Source organism: Ursus maritimus, unplaced genomic scaffold, assembly GCF_017311325.1.
Source record: "Ursus maritimus isolate PB19 unplaced genomic scaffold, ASM1731132v1 scaffold_30, whole genome shotgun sequence".
NCBI classification, from domain to species: domain Eukaryota; kingdom Metazoa; phylum Chordata; class Mammalia; order Carnivora; family Ursidae; genus Ursus; species Ursus maritimus.
In genome coordinates, this window is record NW_024425564.1 from 10,966,347 (window position 1) to 10,981,721 (window position 15,375).

Below are 15,375 nucleotides of genomic sequence, written 5' to 3' on the forward strand. Positions count from 1 at the left end.
GGTACGGCAGGAAGAACTCCCAGAAGTGGACTGTCTTCTGGAAGGGCAGGCTAGTCACTCGGCTTCCCGCAGCCCGGAGTGCTCTGTGAAATGAGGGATTTGGCGGGTTGTCAGGGCTCCTGCAAGGGCGCACCCTGGGCTGCGTCCCAGGAAGTTCTAGTACCCTGCATCGTGGATGACGCCAGGAGTCTGGGCTTTTAGGATGCTGACGCTCGGCGAGGTGTGGGGTGCCCCCCAAAGACGGCCTTACCGTCCCCACCAGCTATGGGATGCTGCGGCTCGTGGGACCCCAGACGGAAGTGTCCGAGCACGTTCTCACGACTTTCTCCCTGCAGGCCACCGAAAGCATTAAAATGCTGGTGACGTTGTGTCAGTCCGACACTGAAGAAATCAGAAACGTGGCCTCAGAGACCCTCTTGTCTCTCGGTGAGTTTTTTTTACCCAGTTGTTTCCTTTTGGCGCTCTCGAAGGGAAGTGGAAGGAAATGTTTCATGTGTACTGTTTGAGCGGTTTCCCTCTGTGGGCTCTCTGCTCACACACACACACACACACACAGGGTATGTCACACACACACAGGGTACGTCACACACACACAGGGTATGTCATACACACACAGGGTACGTCATACACACACACACACAGTACGTCACACACACAGTACGTCACACACACACACACAGTACGTCACACACACAGGGTACATCACACACACAGGGTACGTCACACACACACACAGGGTACGTCACACACAGGGTACGTCACACACACACAGGGTACGTCACACACACACAGGGTATGTCATACACACACAGGGTACGTCATACACACACACACATGGTACGTCTCACACACACACACAGGGTATGTCACACACACACACAGGGTATGTCACACACACACACGGTACGTCACACACACACAGTACGTCACACACACAGTACGTCACACACACACACACAGGGTACGTCACACACACACACAGGGTACGTCACACACAGGGTACGTCACACACACACAGGGTACGTCACACACAGGGTACGTCACACACACACACGGTACGTCACACACACACAGTACGTCACACACACACAGAGTACGTCACACACACAGGGTACGTCACACACACACACGGTACGTCACACACACACAGTACGTCACCCACACACACACAGGGTACATCACACACACACACAGAGTACGTCACCCACACACACAGAGTACGTCACACACACAGGGTACATCACACACACAGGGTACGTCACACACACACAGGGTACGTCACACACACACAGGGTACGTCACACACACACACAGAGTACGTCACACACACACAGAGTGGTCACACCACAGTCGTCACACACACACAGATCGTCACACACACGACGCGTCACACACACACACACAGGGTACGTCACACACAGAGTACGTCACACACACACAGGGTACGTCACACACACAGAGTCGTCACACACACACGAGCGTCACACACACACGTCACGACACACACACAGATCGTCACACACAGTACGTCACACACACACAGGGTACGTCACACACACACACAGAGTACGTCACACACACACAGAGTACGTCACACACACACGGTACGTCACACACACACAGGGTACGTCACACACACACGGTACGCTCACACACACACAGGGTACGTCACACACACACGATGCGTCACACACACACAAGGTGCGTCACACACACACGGACTGCGTCACACACACACAGGTACGTCACACACACAGTAGTACGTCACACACACACAGTCGTCACACACACACAGTAGTCACACACACACGGAGCAAACTACGTCACACACACACACAGAGAGTGCGTCACACACACGGATGCGTCACCCACACACACACAGGTATGTCACACACACACACACAGAAGTGCGTCACACACACACACACGATCGTCACCCACACACACACAGGGTACGTCACACACACACGGTACGTCACCCACACACACACAGGGTACGTCACACACACAGGGTACGTCACCCACACACACACAGGGTATGTCACACACACACAGGGTACGTCACACACACACACACGATGCGTCACCCACACACACACACAGGAGTACGTCACACACACACACAGAGTCGTCCACACACAGGTGCGTCACCCACACACACACACAGGGTACGTCACACACACAGGGTACGTCACCCACACACACACAGGGTATGTCACACACACAGGGTACGTCACACACACACGGTACGTCACCCACACACACACAGGGTACGTCACACACACACACAGAGTACGTCACACACACAGGGTACGTCACCCACACACACACAGGGTACGTCACACACACACACGGGAAATGCGTCACACACACACAGGGTACGTCACCCACACACACACAGGGTACGTCACACACACAGTTACTTCGCTTGAACGCTCAGAGTCATATAAATGTTGCTCCCGGGGCGCCTGGGCGGCTCAGTCGGTGAAGCGTCTGCCTTCAGCTCAGGTCGTGATCTCAGGGTCCTGGGATCGAGCCCCACGTGGGGCTCCCTGCTCAGCAGGGAGTCTGCTTCTCCCTCTCCTCCCCCTGCTTGTGCTCTCTCTCTCTCTCTCAAATAAATAAAATCTTTAAAAAAAGAAAAACATATAAAGAAAGTTCCTGGTTGTTCAAACGTTACCTAGAGAACAAGATAATTAAGAATCTCGGGAGAGGCTCTCCTTCCCTGAAGTTACCGTCAGCGAACTACAGCGACCCGCTCCCAGACTGGCGCTGTTGTCCCGAGTGACGAGTGGACAGCCCCGTTCCGACCGCTGTTGGTTTCGTGTTCTGTGTGCAGGGGAAGACGGGCGGCTGGCGTACGAGCAGCTGGACAAATTTCCTCGAGACTGTGTTAACGTGGGAGGGCGCCACGCGACTGAAGTCGCCACGGCTTTCTGACGACCTCGCCGCACGGCCCTGCTCATCAAGGCGGTCCCGGGACTGAGCTGAAGGCTCAGCACCGCAGCCTCGCTGAGGTGTCTGGAAAGTCAGCGTGTTAGAGACGGCGTTCCAAATCCAGTTTCACAGGACGCAGCTACTTTTCCCTCGGCCGATAGAATCGGGCCGTGTGTTACTGTCGGTGACACTGTCGATTGCGTCCGACAGTCCTTAGTAAAACAGTCCATCTTCTCTCACATGTGTGGAATTTAAAACAGCCATCTCTGTACTTTTTTGGAAGGTCTGTAAGCCTCAAATAGTCACGTGATGCTTTGACGACTACCCTATGCCTTGCAGTTTTTCTCCATCGTGTTCTCAGGGTTGCGTGGCCCCGTTCGCTCCCCAATCTCACCTTGATGCAAAGCACAAAAAAGAATTTCTTCAAATAAAAGTTTGCCTGCAGAACTTGGTAAAATGACACATTGTAAGAGTTTAATTTTCCTTTTAATTTCATTTTCCTCAAGCCTCCACTACTTTTGTTTCTTTTCTCCATCCTGAAAATCCCAGAAGCGTGTTTGCGTGGTCAAAAGACAGGTGGATGCGTAAGAGCTATCTTATTAAGATTGTACCCGTGCTCCTTAGAACAACACATTCAAAGGTTAAGCTTTTCTACGCAAGAGCCATTTCTTATACTTTTACAATAGAGATACTTTGCTGCTACGACAAATCCAAACCGAAAGTCATGGGTTCAGAAAGCTGTGATGCTCTTTGAAGTAGGAGAGCGTGGAAGTTGGAGGCCTCTTAATGGGGTGGGAGCAGAAGGACATTCCAAGGGGTCCTTGCTTCTACAGGAGTTACCATGAGGTTAGGAAGAAGTGAATGCCCCGAGGGACCGTTACTGCGCCCGGAGAAATCATTCATCACTGGGTGGGATCTCTTGGCCAAATCGCTAAAATAACAGCTTCCCTTATTGCTTCCCTATCAGGGTACCAAGTCCACTAAATAAATGACAAGACCACTCAATAGCTTTTCTTCCTCTTAAGAGTATACAAGATCGGATATGCCAAGGTCTCCAAATAATGTGTGTGGATGTTATTTAAACTGTGGAGTACCAACTGTCTTCTGGATGTGTTTGTAGAAAATATCATTTAAGTGTCGTTTTAAATATTTACATTTTAGCAAGACCTTTAAAAACAACTTGTATTCCATTTTAAAGTAAAAATTGTTGGGGTGCCTGGCTGGCTCAGTTGGTAGAATGTGTGACTTGATCTCAGAGTCATGAGTTCGAGCCCCGCACTGGGCGTAGAGCCTACTTAAAGTTTAAAAAAAAAAAAAAGTAAACATTGTTTGCCAGGCTTCCTGGCAAATAATTCTTTCAACTGTGAAGTTATAATGTGTATATATATTTGTATATTTATAAATATTATATATATGCATATATCCTTCATTTTAAAGGTACATTGTACAGTCTGGTTAGTATGTATGGTCTATAGTCTATGTTAAATGGTTGAAATGATTCTTTTTATAGAAAGTCAGATCACAAATGTTACAGAGTTTTTTGTTTGGTTTGTTGTTTTTTTTTCCAAATTTTTTGAATACTGCATGAGTAATTCCATTATCTTTTTTATTCATTTCTGCATTTTATTTTTGCTCAAAGGGGGTGCTTTTAGTTTTGTGGCATTTGTATCCATCACTGTTTCAATCATGTAAGTTAAAATAAAAATTATTTTTGAATTATTAGTCTCACGTGCAGAGTCTGCTCTATGTTTTTCCCATGCTCTCCTTAAGCTGGTGTTTCTACAACTAGTACCTCTCATTCTCAACCTGAATTTATCCTTATCTTAAAATTCCTTCACTTACAAATGACGGTAGTAATATTACCCTCTCGGATTTGTTGTAAAGCTACTGGGAGAAAAAAGAGCTGTGTTTCAGAATTGTGTTATCTGTGAGCAGAGACTGTGAACCCCTGCGGATGAAAAGAGCATTTATTTGTGTGTGTTCCCAGCCTGTACCCCACCAGCATCATCACAGATGGACCCCTCGCATTCAGCTGTGAGTGTAAGTATTCACCAACTGACTTTAAATACCAGTGATTGCTTTTACTGAATCAGCAGAAAAAGATTTTTTCCTGTAAGGTTCATTACTATAGCATTTAACTGAATTGCTTTCCTCACTTCACAAAATTGTAAAGTAAAATTGTAAACCGCATTCAGGAGAAAGTACGAGCACTTCTCTCTATATCTGAAAAACAAATTAGTCAGAAAAATAAAGATCTTTATCCCTGAAATTTTCCAGAAACAATACCTCTTATTAAATACTAACCTTGATTTTGAGAAATTTCTAAGTATACTTTGTGTGTTTGCTAAAAACTAGATCTCTAATTTCTCATTTATGCAACAAGTAATTTTTTTGCACACTTACTGTGAATAAGGTGTGTGCCTGCGACTGTTCTTCACACTGCAGAGCAGCAGTGGAGAAAACACGAAAGGCATAAAAGGCTCTGCCCTCACAGAGCTCATCTTCTGGCTAAGGGAGACAAGAAGACACGGAAGGCAGTCGTAATTGTACAAGGCTGGGGATGAGACAAGTGACAGGGCAAAGGTCACAAGTTGGAAGAGAGTGGTCAGGGAAGGCCCGACAGAAAATTACATTTGAGCAATGATGTGAGGAACTGATGGAGTGAACCACGTGGATATCTCCGGGAAGAACATTCCAAGCAGAGATAACAATAAGCACGAAGGCCTTGAGAAGGAGCCATGCTTGGGGTTTTAGATTTTCGTTCCTAGTAACCACATTTTTAAAAGGACAAAGAATAAGGGATGTTAACTTTAGTAATATATTTTTAATTTAACCTAATATGTCCAAAATATTTCAACTTGTAATCAATACAAAAATTAGCAATATGATACTTTGCATTCTTTTTTTTCACACTAAATCTTCGAAACCCAGTATGTAGTTTACACTTACGGCACATATCAATTCAGACTAGTCACATTTCAAGTGCTCCAAGCCACCTGCGGCTACCATCCTGGGCAACGCATGTCTACGTTTGCCCAGCTGTCCCACTACTACCCTTGATAGAGTAAACACACGTGCTTACATACGTGCACACACACAGGCATGGATACAGGGTTCCGATGACGGACTACATGTTTAATTGTCATGTCTCTTCAGGCTCTTTTAATGTAGAACAGTAGCCACACGACCCCTTTCCTCTTGAGCTTCCATACTTTGATATATTTGAAGGCACGTACACTTGGCCGAAGATCCCAAATTTGGACAGGGGGTCCAAATTTCGACTTTGCAAGTAGAGCCTTGTTGATAAGCTGGAACTGAAATGGGAGATAGATAAAAGCCAAGGACGAATCCAAAAATTTCAACCTGAACAACTGGAAGGATGGGGTGCCATCTTCCAAGATAGAAAAAGGGAGCAGCAGCAGGCTTAGAGAGGAAGACCAGGAATTCTGATTTGGACATGTTATATTTGAGAAGCCTCTTAGAATCCAAATGGGTGGCTATCAAGTTGGCGACTGAATGTGTTTGGAGTTCGGGTGAGAATCCAGTTAAAAATAAAATGAGGGGGGGAGTGCACCTGGCTGGCTCAGTTGGTAGAGCATGTGACTCTTGATCTCAGGGTTGTGAGTTTGAGCCCCACGTTGGGGGTAGAGATTCTTTTTTTTTATTTTTTTTTAAAGATTTTATTTATTTATTTGACAGAGAGAGACAACCAGCGAGAGAGGGAACACAAGCAGGGGGAGTGGGAGAGGAAGAAGCAGGCTCCCAGCGGAGGAGCCTGATGTGGGGCTCGAACGCAGAACGCTGGGATCACGCCCTGAGCCGAAGGCAGTCGCCCAACCACTGCGCTACCCAGGCGCCCCAATGGGGGTAGAGATTCTCAAAAATTAAATATTTAAAATATACATTTAAATATATATTATATATATTTATAAATAATAATAATATATAAATAATATATAATATATATTTAAAATATAAATGTATAAAATATATAATATATATGTGTGTGTATATATGTGTGTGTGTGTGTGTGTGTGTATATATATATATATATATATATATTATTGGGAGTCTTCAGCATATGGTTGGTACCGAAAGCCGTGGAGTGGTTTGTTTTATCTAGGAAGTATAGATTGAAACAAAGAAGAGCTACAAGGCCCGAGCCTTGGGACACTCCAATATTTAGAAGTCATAAAGAGGTGTAACCAGCAAAGGAAAATGGAAGGTGGCAAGCAGAAGAAAAATCAGGTATGACAGCTTAGAACTTAGGCAAAAAAAGTGTTTCGAGGAGAAAGTGTCAAATGCTGAAGACTGAGAATTGGGTTCAGCTAGAGAAGGTCATCAGTGATGCTGACCAGCAATGGGTTTGAAATCTCCCCGTGGAGTACACCCAAGAGAGGATGGAAGAACATTTGAAACGGTGAGTATGGCAACTCTTTGAAGAGTGTTTGTATAAAGGGGAGCAGCAATAACTTGGTGGAGGGTTATATGAGGTCAAGAAAGTGGTGGTGTTTTTTTTTCAATGAGAACAAGTACAGCATGCTTGTTGGTGATGCAAATTATCCAGTCGTGATGGAAAATTAGTTAAGGCAAAAGAAGAGCTGTAGAGCGACCTCCCAGAACGGGGCGAGGGGCGCCCATAACAGCCGGACAGCTGGAGCCGGGGGGCGGGGGGGGCGCTACAAAGACACCCGTGCAAGCACCCTTTTACCTGCTTCTATTTCTCAGCAAAATAGGATCAATACAGGACATCGGTGATGTGGAGAAAAAGTCTGATTACGTGACAAACAGAACAGGCATAATCCGGAAGGAGGTTCAGTCCGTGTCGGAACAAGCAAAGTGGACCGGCCAGCTCCTAGCAGCCGCTGCCCAAGCAGAGGTGCAAAGGCAGGAGTGAGCCTCGTGTGCAAGGAGAAGCCAGCTGGGTCTCGGCTGAGATGCTACACACCCGAGAAGTGAAAGTGAACTAGCTTTAGCTGAAATCGTAGCCCGCCTTCGAAGCCGCCCTGAAGAATCAAGGCATCCCTGCTTCGCCCTGCTTTGTGTATCCCATTCTCCAGTGTTGCTAAGTGATGCGTTCCGGAGCTCTTGACTCTGAACTTGGGCTGCTGCTGGAAGAGAAGCATCACTGACCCACCACAGGCCCCTTTCACACGATGGCTAAGACCCGTGTTTATTATGTGCAGTGCTGGATGCAGGTTTACCACTATTTTGTGGGGCTGTATCGACGCCTGCGGAAATTCTGGAATGTCACTGTGAAGCACTTTTTCACGAAGAAGAAGGAGGAAGAAGATACCTCTTCGGCTGAGAGTATTTTTCACAAAGAAAAAATCGTGGTGCTTGGCCATTTATTGAAGAACGAATCTCTAGCCATTGAGAAGAGGGCTCAAGCTGCCCACAGAATCGGACTGCTGGCCTTCACAGGTACGGATTTAACCAGCTGGCCTAGCGTAGCTCTCCCGAAACCTTTTCGCTTATTATAACACAGTAAGTTAGTGGTTTTTCAGAGCTCTGCTCTTAAGATGCCAGTGACATTTCCTTTGCCTAAATCTTTAGTTCTTTGTCTTTGTACGACCCAAGACACTTACCAATCTTTTTCTCCTCGAGGATCTCATGTTTTGAAAGAATGAGTCCACCAAATAAATGGTGAAGAATTTTCCCACTTTTGTTAGTTAAAAACATATATACCGAAATTGCCTAACGAAGTTCTCATTATTATGTAAAAAAAATCAAAGAATCTATACTGAGTCGATGTAACTCCAACCCGGTAATATGATCTCAACACAGAGTAAAACCACTCGATATCTTATTTTTTTATCTTGTAAAAATGCGTCACGCAGAAACTACCTTAGAAAACTCACTAAGAGCTTAATGCTATTAAAACACCGGCCAGGAAAGACAGGCAGTACGTCAGTGAAAAGCAGCTGTTAATGTATATTTGGCCAGAAAGTTCAGTGGCACTCTGCTTCAGCTCACACCACTCTAGTGATCGTCAGGTTTAAACTCACTCCACTTTTTTTTTCCTAAGAAATTTCAGGATATACAACGAAATTTTATAGATAATCTTCAACAACACGTCTCTTGATTTGAAGCTCTGGCTGGAGCTAAGTATCAGAGAGAGACTGATCTCTTTTTTAATAGGAAAATGAGGTACCTAGATGGAGTTTGACAGACTACATTTTTCAAATAGCGTCCATGAGAGAAAACATTTACGGTTTTCAAGGACCAAGGGGCCCTAGGAGCCAGAGTGGGTGAGAAACACTGGCATAGAGCTAGAAGGAAGACAGGAGACTCCCGTGTGAAGGAGGGGAAACGGCACCCACGGCTGGAGAAGGTCAGTCTCCTGTTTAGCTTTATTCACTATTTGAGGGAAGAGCTAGCTACTTATAAAGGGGTCAGAATTCCTTAACTTGATGTTACGTAGCCTTAGTTATACTAGTGGGGAGCAGGGAAGGGCTTATGCCCAGGCTTCAGCAGAAGCTTTAACATTGGCTAGAATATGCTTGGGCCTGTGGGACCGTGGTAGCACCAGTAAGAGAAATCCAAGCTGGGTCACAGCTCCAGAGTCTGGCCAACCATGCCAGCTGCTTGTCACTGTCTAAATAGTCTCCATCCCATGTTGTCTCGGCTATACCTTCTTGGGGTTTGAGATTTGAACGAGGGAAATCTGGGGTTCAGGTGTATGATGAAAGTAGCATCGAGGACCACGGTTGGGTAAGTAACCAAAGCAAGGACATCTTGCAAGGTCACGTTGGTCCCCGATCTGCAAGAGTCGGGCTGAGAGATGAGAAATCAGAGCGAACGGGATGGCGATGGGAGTGCATAGAAAACCTCTCTCGTCAGTCAGACCCTGCTGGCTTTGCAGGGCAGCGTCTGGGTTTTCTTTTTGTTTGCTCTAATACTCTGGCATTTTTCAAGTACTGAAGACAGAGAATCAGGAATAAGGTCATGAGGGACCACCATCGGTTTTGTTCCCTTGAGATAATCTGACTCCTGGGTGCTCGAATAAAGAGGAACAAGGGGGGAGACTGGGGCAGGCAGGGAATTTCCAGCGCTTTGCCTATTTTTTGCTTATCAGCACACCTTTCCATGTTCACGGCAGCACACCAGGGGAGAAAAAAATGGAAAATTCAGAGGAGTCAAAGTGTCAGTGTACCCCAGAGAGGATATGGCTGCATCAGCCCTCAAACGTGCTAACTCCTAGATACACCAGATACTTCTGAAATGCAAACGCTTGTTTTCCAGGAGGACCGACTGCTGGGAAATTCGCAGCCGAGTACATGAAAGAAGCAGCTCACTTGTTGAAAGATCACGAGATGCCCCCGAAGGCCAAGGTCTTGCTGCTGCAGAGTGTAGCGTGTTGGTGTTACTTGAACCCCGTCAGCCAGAGGAGAGCCAAACACTTGAAGTTGATTCCTATCCTCACCGAGATTTTTGAAGACAAACTCGACTCTACCATCAAAAGTGAAATAAACAGCAGCCTCCTCGTGAAATTTTGGACTTGTTACGTTCTGTCTGTCATGACATGCAATAACTTGTCTTGCATAAAGGAGCTGAAAGACTGCCATCCCCTGAAATACCACTTGCAAATACTGGCGAATGAGAATTGGTCTGGGTGGCCCGAGAATTTCGCAGAGGTTCTGTATTTCCTCATCGGTTTTCACAGGAGTTGATTTCTCTGAAAGCAGCTCCCTGACACAGCTGTCTATCCCAATGCATTAGCCTGGAAAACGGAAATAAATTAAAAAAAAAAAAGTCGATAGTTTTCTTTGGTGTTTTCTTTAAGGTAGTTAAGAAATTCTACATAAATCCTCACCGTTACTGAAATAACCAAATGTATGAACAGCACCGCTGTTTAAAATGACTCCATAAAAATTAAGTCCATAGAATGGGGATTCGTTGGAAGATGAGTTGTTTATATAACTGTTAGGAACAATGGTATGTTTGGGGTTATTAGGTGACATTTGGCCAAGGCACCTAGGAATGCCAAATCCTAACCCACCCCACAGCCACCCCTTGTAGAGGACACCATTACCCCACCTGTACCCTTTCAGCCCTAACGATTTTGGCGCCCGCCCTCCCGCTGCCACGCCTTTGGCTGGGAGGGTCTTCTGGCCACCAGGACAGGATCTTGTTGTATGTCGGGCCGCCTGGAAGTTCGGGGGGATTAATACTCCAGAAAAGCAGCCCTCAACTCCCCTGATCGAGCTCTGGACGGAGATGGGGTGCCATGAGTTCCACCACCCACACAGCCTGAAGGTAGGCTCTTGGGTTTTCCTACAAAGATATGCGCTCTCCTTATTGAATCTGCTAGGGGATGCGTAACGGAAAACCTGCACTTCTGTGTTCCCCAGTCTCATAAAAAGCTTTATTGCAAAAAGCAGTATTTATCGCAAGTGCCTGAGGGATGTGCACCTGTTCTCTCCAGCTACGCTCGTGTAGCCATCGTATGTTGACTTCTGTACTTTCATCTGTCGCAAACTGGCTTAGACTGAGCTGTGCTTCAACCTGACGCTTCCAACTTTCCCCGAGAGCCTATCAAGCAGGTGCTGTCCTTCTGGGATCCTCGCTCGTGTTCGTTGCGGGAACGCGCAGGGGAATGTGAACCCACCGCGTGGGTTCACGGGCATCTCGGGGGAAGTGTTCTCAGACCTTCAACCAGGCCAAGCTGTGTTCTGCTGAGCAACCGCGTGTCCTCACCCGTGGTGGGTTTTGTGAACGCAGTTCTTCAAACTAGAATCCCATTTATGGTGGTAGATTCAGGGTTGGAAATCAGAAGTCCCATTTAGAGACTGAGTCATGGTCAGAAATTACTTTTTTAAAAAATGCCTTTTAAATAAAATTTTAATGTATTTCAAAGTAATACACGAACATGATTTAAAAAGTCAAATAATGCAAGGCCTCTGACAGAGAATTAGCAGTCCCCAAACCCCCTCCTGATTCACACCCCCAGAGGCAACCATTGGAATTCTTTTGCCTGTTTCTTCTGGTATTTACTTAACTCCATAGTTCTAAATAGTTCACACACATTGCTAATTCTTTTTTTTTTAAGATTTTATTTATTTATGAGAGAGAGAGCACAAGCAGGGGGAGGGGCAGAGGGAGAAGCAGGCTCCCCACTGAGCAGGGAGCCCGACATGGGGCTCGGTCCCAGGACCCCGGGATCATGACCTGAGCCGAAGGCAGACACTTAACTGACTGAGCCACCCAGGTGCCCCTTATACATTGCTAATTCTTTTTTTTTTTATTTTTTAGGGATTTTTCCTTTTACTTCTTAATATGACACATTAGGACTTAGGGTTCTAACCCTGCCCCTTGCTCGTGCCCACGTGCCCTCCTCTTCCTCTCTCAGGAATAATCGCGCCATCATTGGAAGATGCATTATCTGGGGCGTCTGGGTGGCTCAGTTGGTTAAACATCTGCCTTCAGCTCAGGTCACGATCCCGGGGTCCTGGGATCGAGCCCCACATCAGGCTCCTTGCTCAGTGGGGAGCCTGCTTCTCCCTCTGCCTGCCGCATTCTCTCTCTCTCAAATAAATAAAATCTTTCCAAAAATGCATTATCTATATCACTGTTAATTACCTATATAACTTGTTAATTAAAACAAATAGGAATGCTTCAATATTTTTCATGGCTAAGTCGTATCATGTAGTATGATTTTCTTCTTCATATGACTCTTTTCCCTGGAGACTTGCTCCTTTGCCTTGTGGCTTTAGTTTCACTAATTGATTCCCACTCTCTACAGCTGTTCACCCACTCAACAGTTTCACACGGAGTAATCGTCAGCTCTGGTTTCCTCTTGAAGGCCGCCCACCATCATGGAGCCCACCATGCTCTTGTTCCGATCTGGGCTGCCGCACAGCTAACACATATTTTAGGGTTTCCCTTCAACACCCAGGAATCCCCTCTGCCCCTCCCATGTTGGACCCTCTGTTTCCTCGCTACTATTGCTTTCCTTATTCTGGTTCACACCCATGTTTGAATTTGAAGTAAGTTTTCCACCAGTTTCCTCAGGAAGAATGGTTAGGAGGTAAATTTTTGGACATCTTCCCCATCCACTGATGTGTTATTCTTCTTGAGTGATTATCTGACTTCAGCCTGCCTTTGACCTTGGAGCAGCAGAGGACATCAAAGCCCTCTCTTGTCAGAAGGCAAGAGCCAAGCTGAGCACATTCAGTTTACTTTCCCCAAAGCCTTCAGTCAGCGAAGACACTCCGCTCTGCTGACAGGAGTGTCCCGGTCCTGGAAGAAAACAGCAGACTTCGGAAAGTAGCCGCTTCTGTATCTTTCCAGAGTTGTTCTATGTACAAGAAAATACACTTATATCCCTTTCCTTAGTCTTTTTTGTTTTAACATATAGTAACATTTTATTTACGCTAATACTTTTTTTCCTAGAGTTCACTTCTTTTTAAATTGAGGTATAATTAACATGCAGTTGTAAGATTAGTTTCAGGTGTACGATGTAGTGATTCAACAGTTCTATTCATGACTCGGTGCTCGTCGCGATAAGTGGGCTCTTCTTCCCCTTTATCTATTTCACCCATCCCCCACCCCACCTTCCCTTTGGCCACCACCAGTTCTCTGTATTTAAGTGTTTTTGTGTTTGTCTTTTTGTTTGTTCCATTCGTTTCTTAAATTCCGTGAGTGAAATCACATGGTATTTGCCTTTCTCTGACTTATTTCACTTGACGTTTTATCTTCTAGGTCCATCCATGTTGTTGCCAATGGCAATTGTTCATGCTTTTTTATGGCTGAGTAATATTGCATTATATGTGCGGTCTATATAATGGAATATACATCTCTCACATCTTCTTTATCCACGTCTCTATCTAGGGACGCTTAGGTTGCATCCATATCCTGGCTATTGTAGCTAATGCTACCATAAACATATTAGTGTTTTTGTTTTCTTTGGGTAAATATCCGGTAGTGGAATTACTGGATCATATGGTAGCTCTATTTTTAACCTTTTGAGCGGCCTCCACACTGTTTTCCATAGTGGCTGCACCAGTTTATATTCCCATCAACAGAGCATAGGTTGTCTTTTTCTCCACATCCTCACCAACACTTATTTCTTGTGTTTATTTTCGCCATTCTGACAAACGTAAAGTGATGTCTCACTGTGGTTTTCATTCGCATTTCTCTGATGATGAGTGATGTTGAGCATCTTTTCATGTGTCTGGTGGCCATTTGTATGTCTTCTTTGGAGAAATGTCTATTCAGGTCCTCTGCCCATTTTTTAGTTGGATCATTTGGTTTTTTGGCGTTGAGTTGTGTAAGTTCTTTATATATTTTAAACATTAACCCTTTATTGGATACATCATTTGCAAATATCTTCTCCTATTCAGGTTGCCTTTTTGTTTTGTGAACGGTTTCCTTTGCTGTGCAGAACTATTTATTTTGGTGTAGTCCCAATACTGTAATGTTGCTTTTGTTTCCTTTGCCTCAGAAGACATACCTAGAAAAGTGTTTTTATGGTTAATGTCAAAGAAATGACTATGTTTTCTTCTACAAGTTTTATGGTTTCAAGTCTCACATTTAAGTCTTTAATCCATTTTGAGTTTATTTTTGTGTGTGGGGTAAGAAAGCGGTCCGGTTTCATTCTTTTGCATGTAGCTGTCTGGTTGTCCCAGTGCCATTTATAGAAGATTGTCTTTTCCCCATTGTATGTTCTTGCTTCCTTTGTCACAGATTGACCATACAAGCGTAGGTTTATTTCTGGGCTCTCTATTCTGTTCTACTGACCTATGTGTCTATTTCTGTGTCAGTACCATATTGTTTTGATTACTGTAGCTTTGTTGTAGATCTTGTAACCTGGGATTGCGATACTTCCAGCTTCGTTCTTCTGTCTCAGGATTGTTTCGGCTACACAGGGTCTTTTGTGGTTTCATACAAATTTTAGGATTATTCTAGTTCTGTGAAAAATGTTGTACATAAAACTTTATCTTGGTCTTGGTTTTAGATCTTAAAGAGTTTCTTCTTTTCCACTACTTCAGAGCATTCCATTGTATGATGAACTATAATTTATACAACCAGGCTTGTAAGCATGGACATTTAGATTATTCCCAGTCTTTTCATAGGTTAAAGTTGTAATAACTTTAAATATAGATCATTTCACGCATGTGGGAGTACATCTGTGAAATGTATTTCTAGAAATGACTTGCTTGGCAATACTTATATTTTCATTTAAGTTTCCTTCTGTGCCCTGCTTTGTCCCTTTTCCCTCACCTTCTCTTGACTAGTAAGTGTCTTCATCAGGGTGAGATTATGTCTTTTGTAGTTTATTATCATTTTTAATGGGATCCAGGGAGACACAGGAGCTAAACGGCTGTGTTTGGCTCACATGCTTAACCAGAAATTGCTAAAGCCCCTTTTCTGACGATGCTTTGAGAACTTTGGGTTAACATTTTATCTACAGAGAGGTAGCTTGTAAGGCAGCCG

At 44.9% G+C, this 15,375-nt stretch overlaps 2 protein-coding genes across 6 annotated transcripts in view; both read left to right on the top strand.

Annotated features, from left to right (window-relative positions):
• The window catches only part of RIPOR2 (RHO family interacting cell polarization regulator 2), a 222,326-nt gene extending 218,929 nt beyond the window's left edge, over window positions 1–3,397 (top strand). For 4 of the 5 annotated variants that reach the window (XM_040644911.1, XM_040644909.1, XM_040644912.1 and 1 more), the window contains 2 exons: window positions 336–426; window positions 2,685–2,900. In XM_040644911.1, the coding sequence (XP_040500845.1) occupies window positions 336–426; window positions 2,685–2,788 (195 nt within the window). In that variant the 3' untranslated portion in view covers window positions 2,789–2,900. Of the gene's footprint in view, window positions 1–335; window positions 427–2,684 lie in introns of all 5 variants that reach the window. The other variant, XM_040644910.1, reaches the window with a different exon arrangement.
• Window positions 3,398–7,058: 3,661 nt separating this feature from the next.
• Window positions 7,059–10,695, top strand: ARMH2 (armadillo like helical domain containing 2). Its single transcript, XM_008692938.2, has 2 exons — window positions 7,059–8,361; window positions 10,183–10,695. Exons 1-2 carry the CDS (start codon window positions 8,094–8,096, stop codon window positions 10,608–10,610), a joined length of 696 nt encoding a protein of 231 aa, XP_008691160.1. The 5' UTR covers window positions 7,059–8,093; the 3' UTR covers window positions 10,611–10,695.
• Window positions 10,696–15,375: the final 4,680 nt, after the last annotated feature.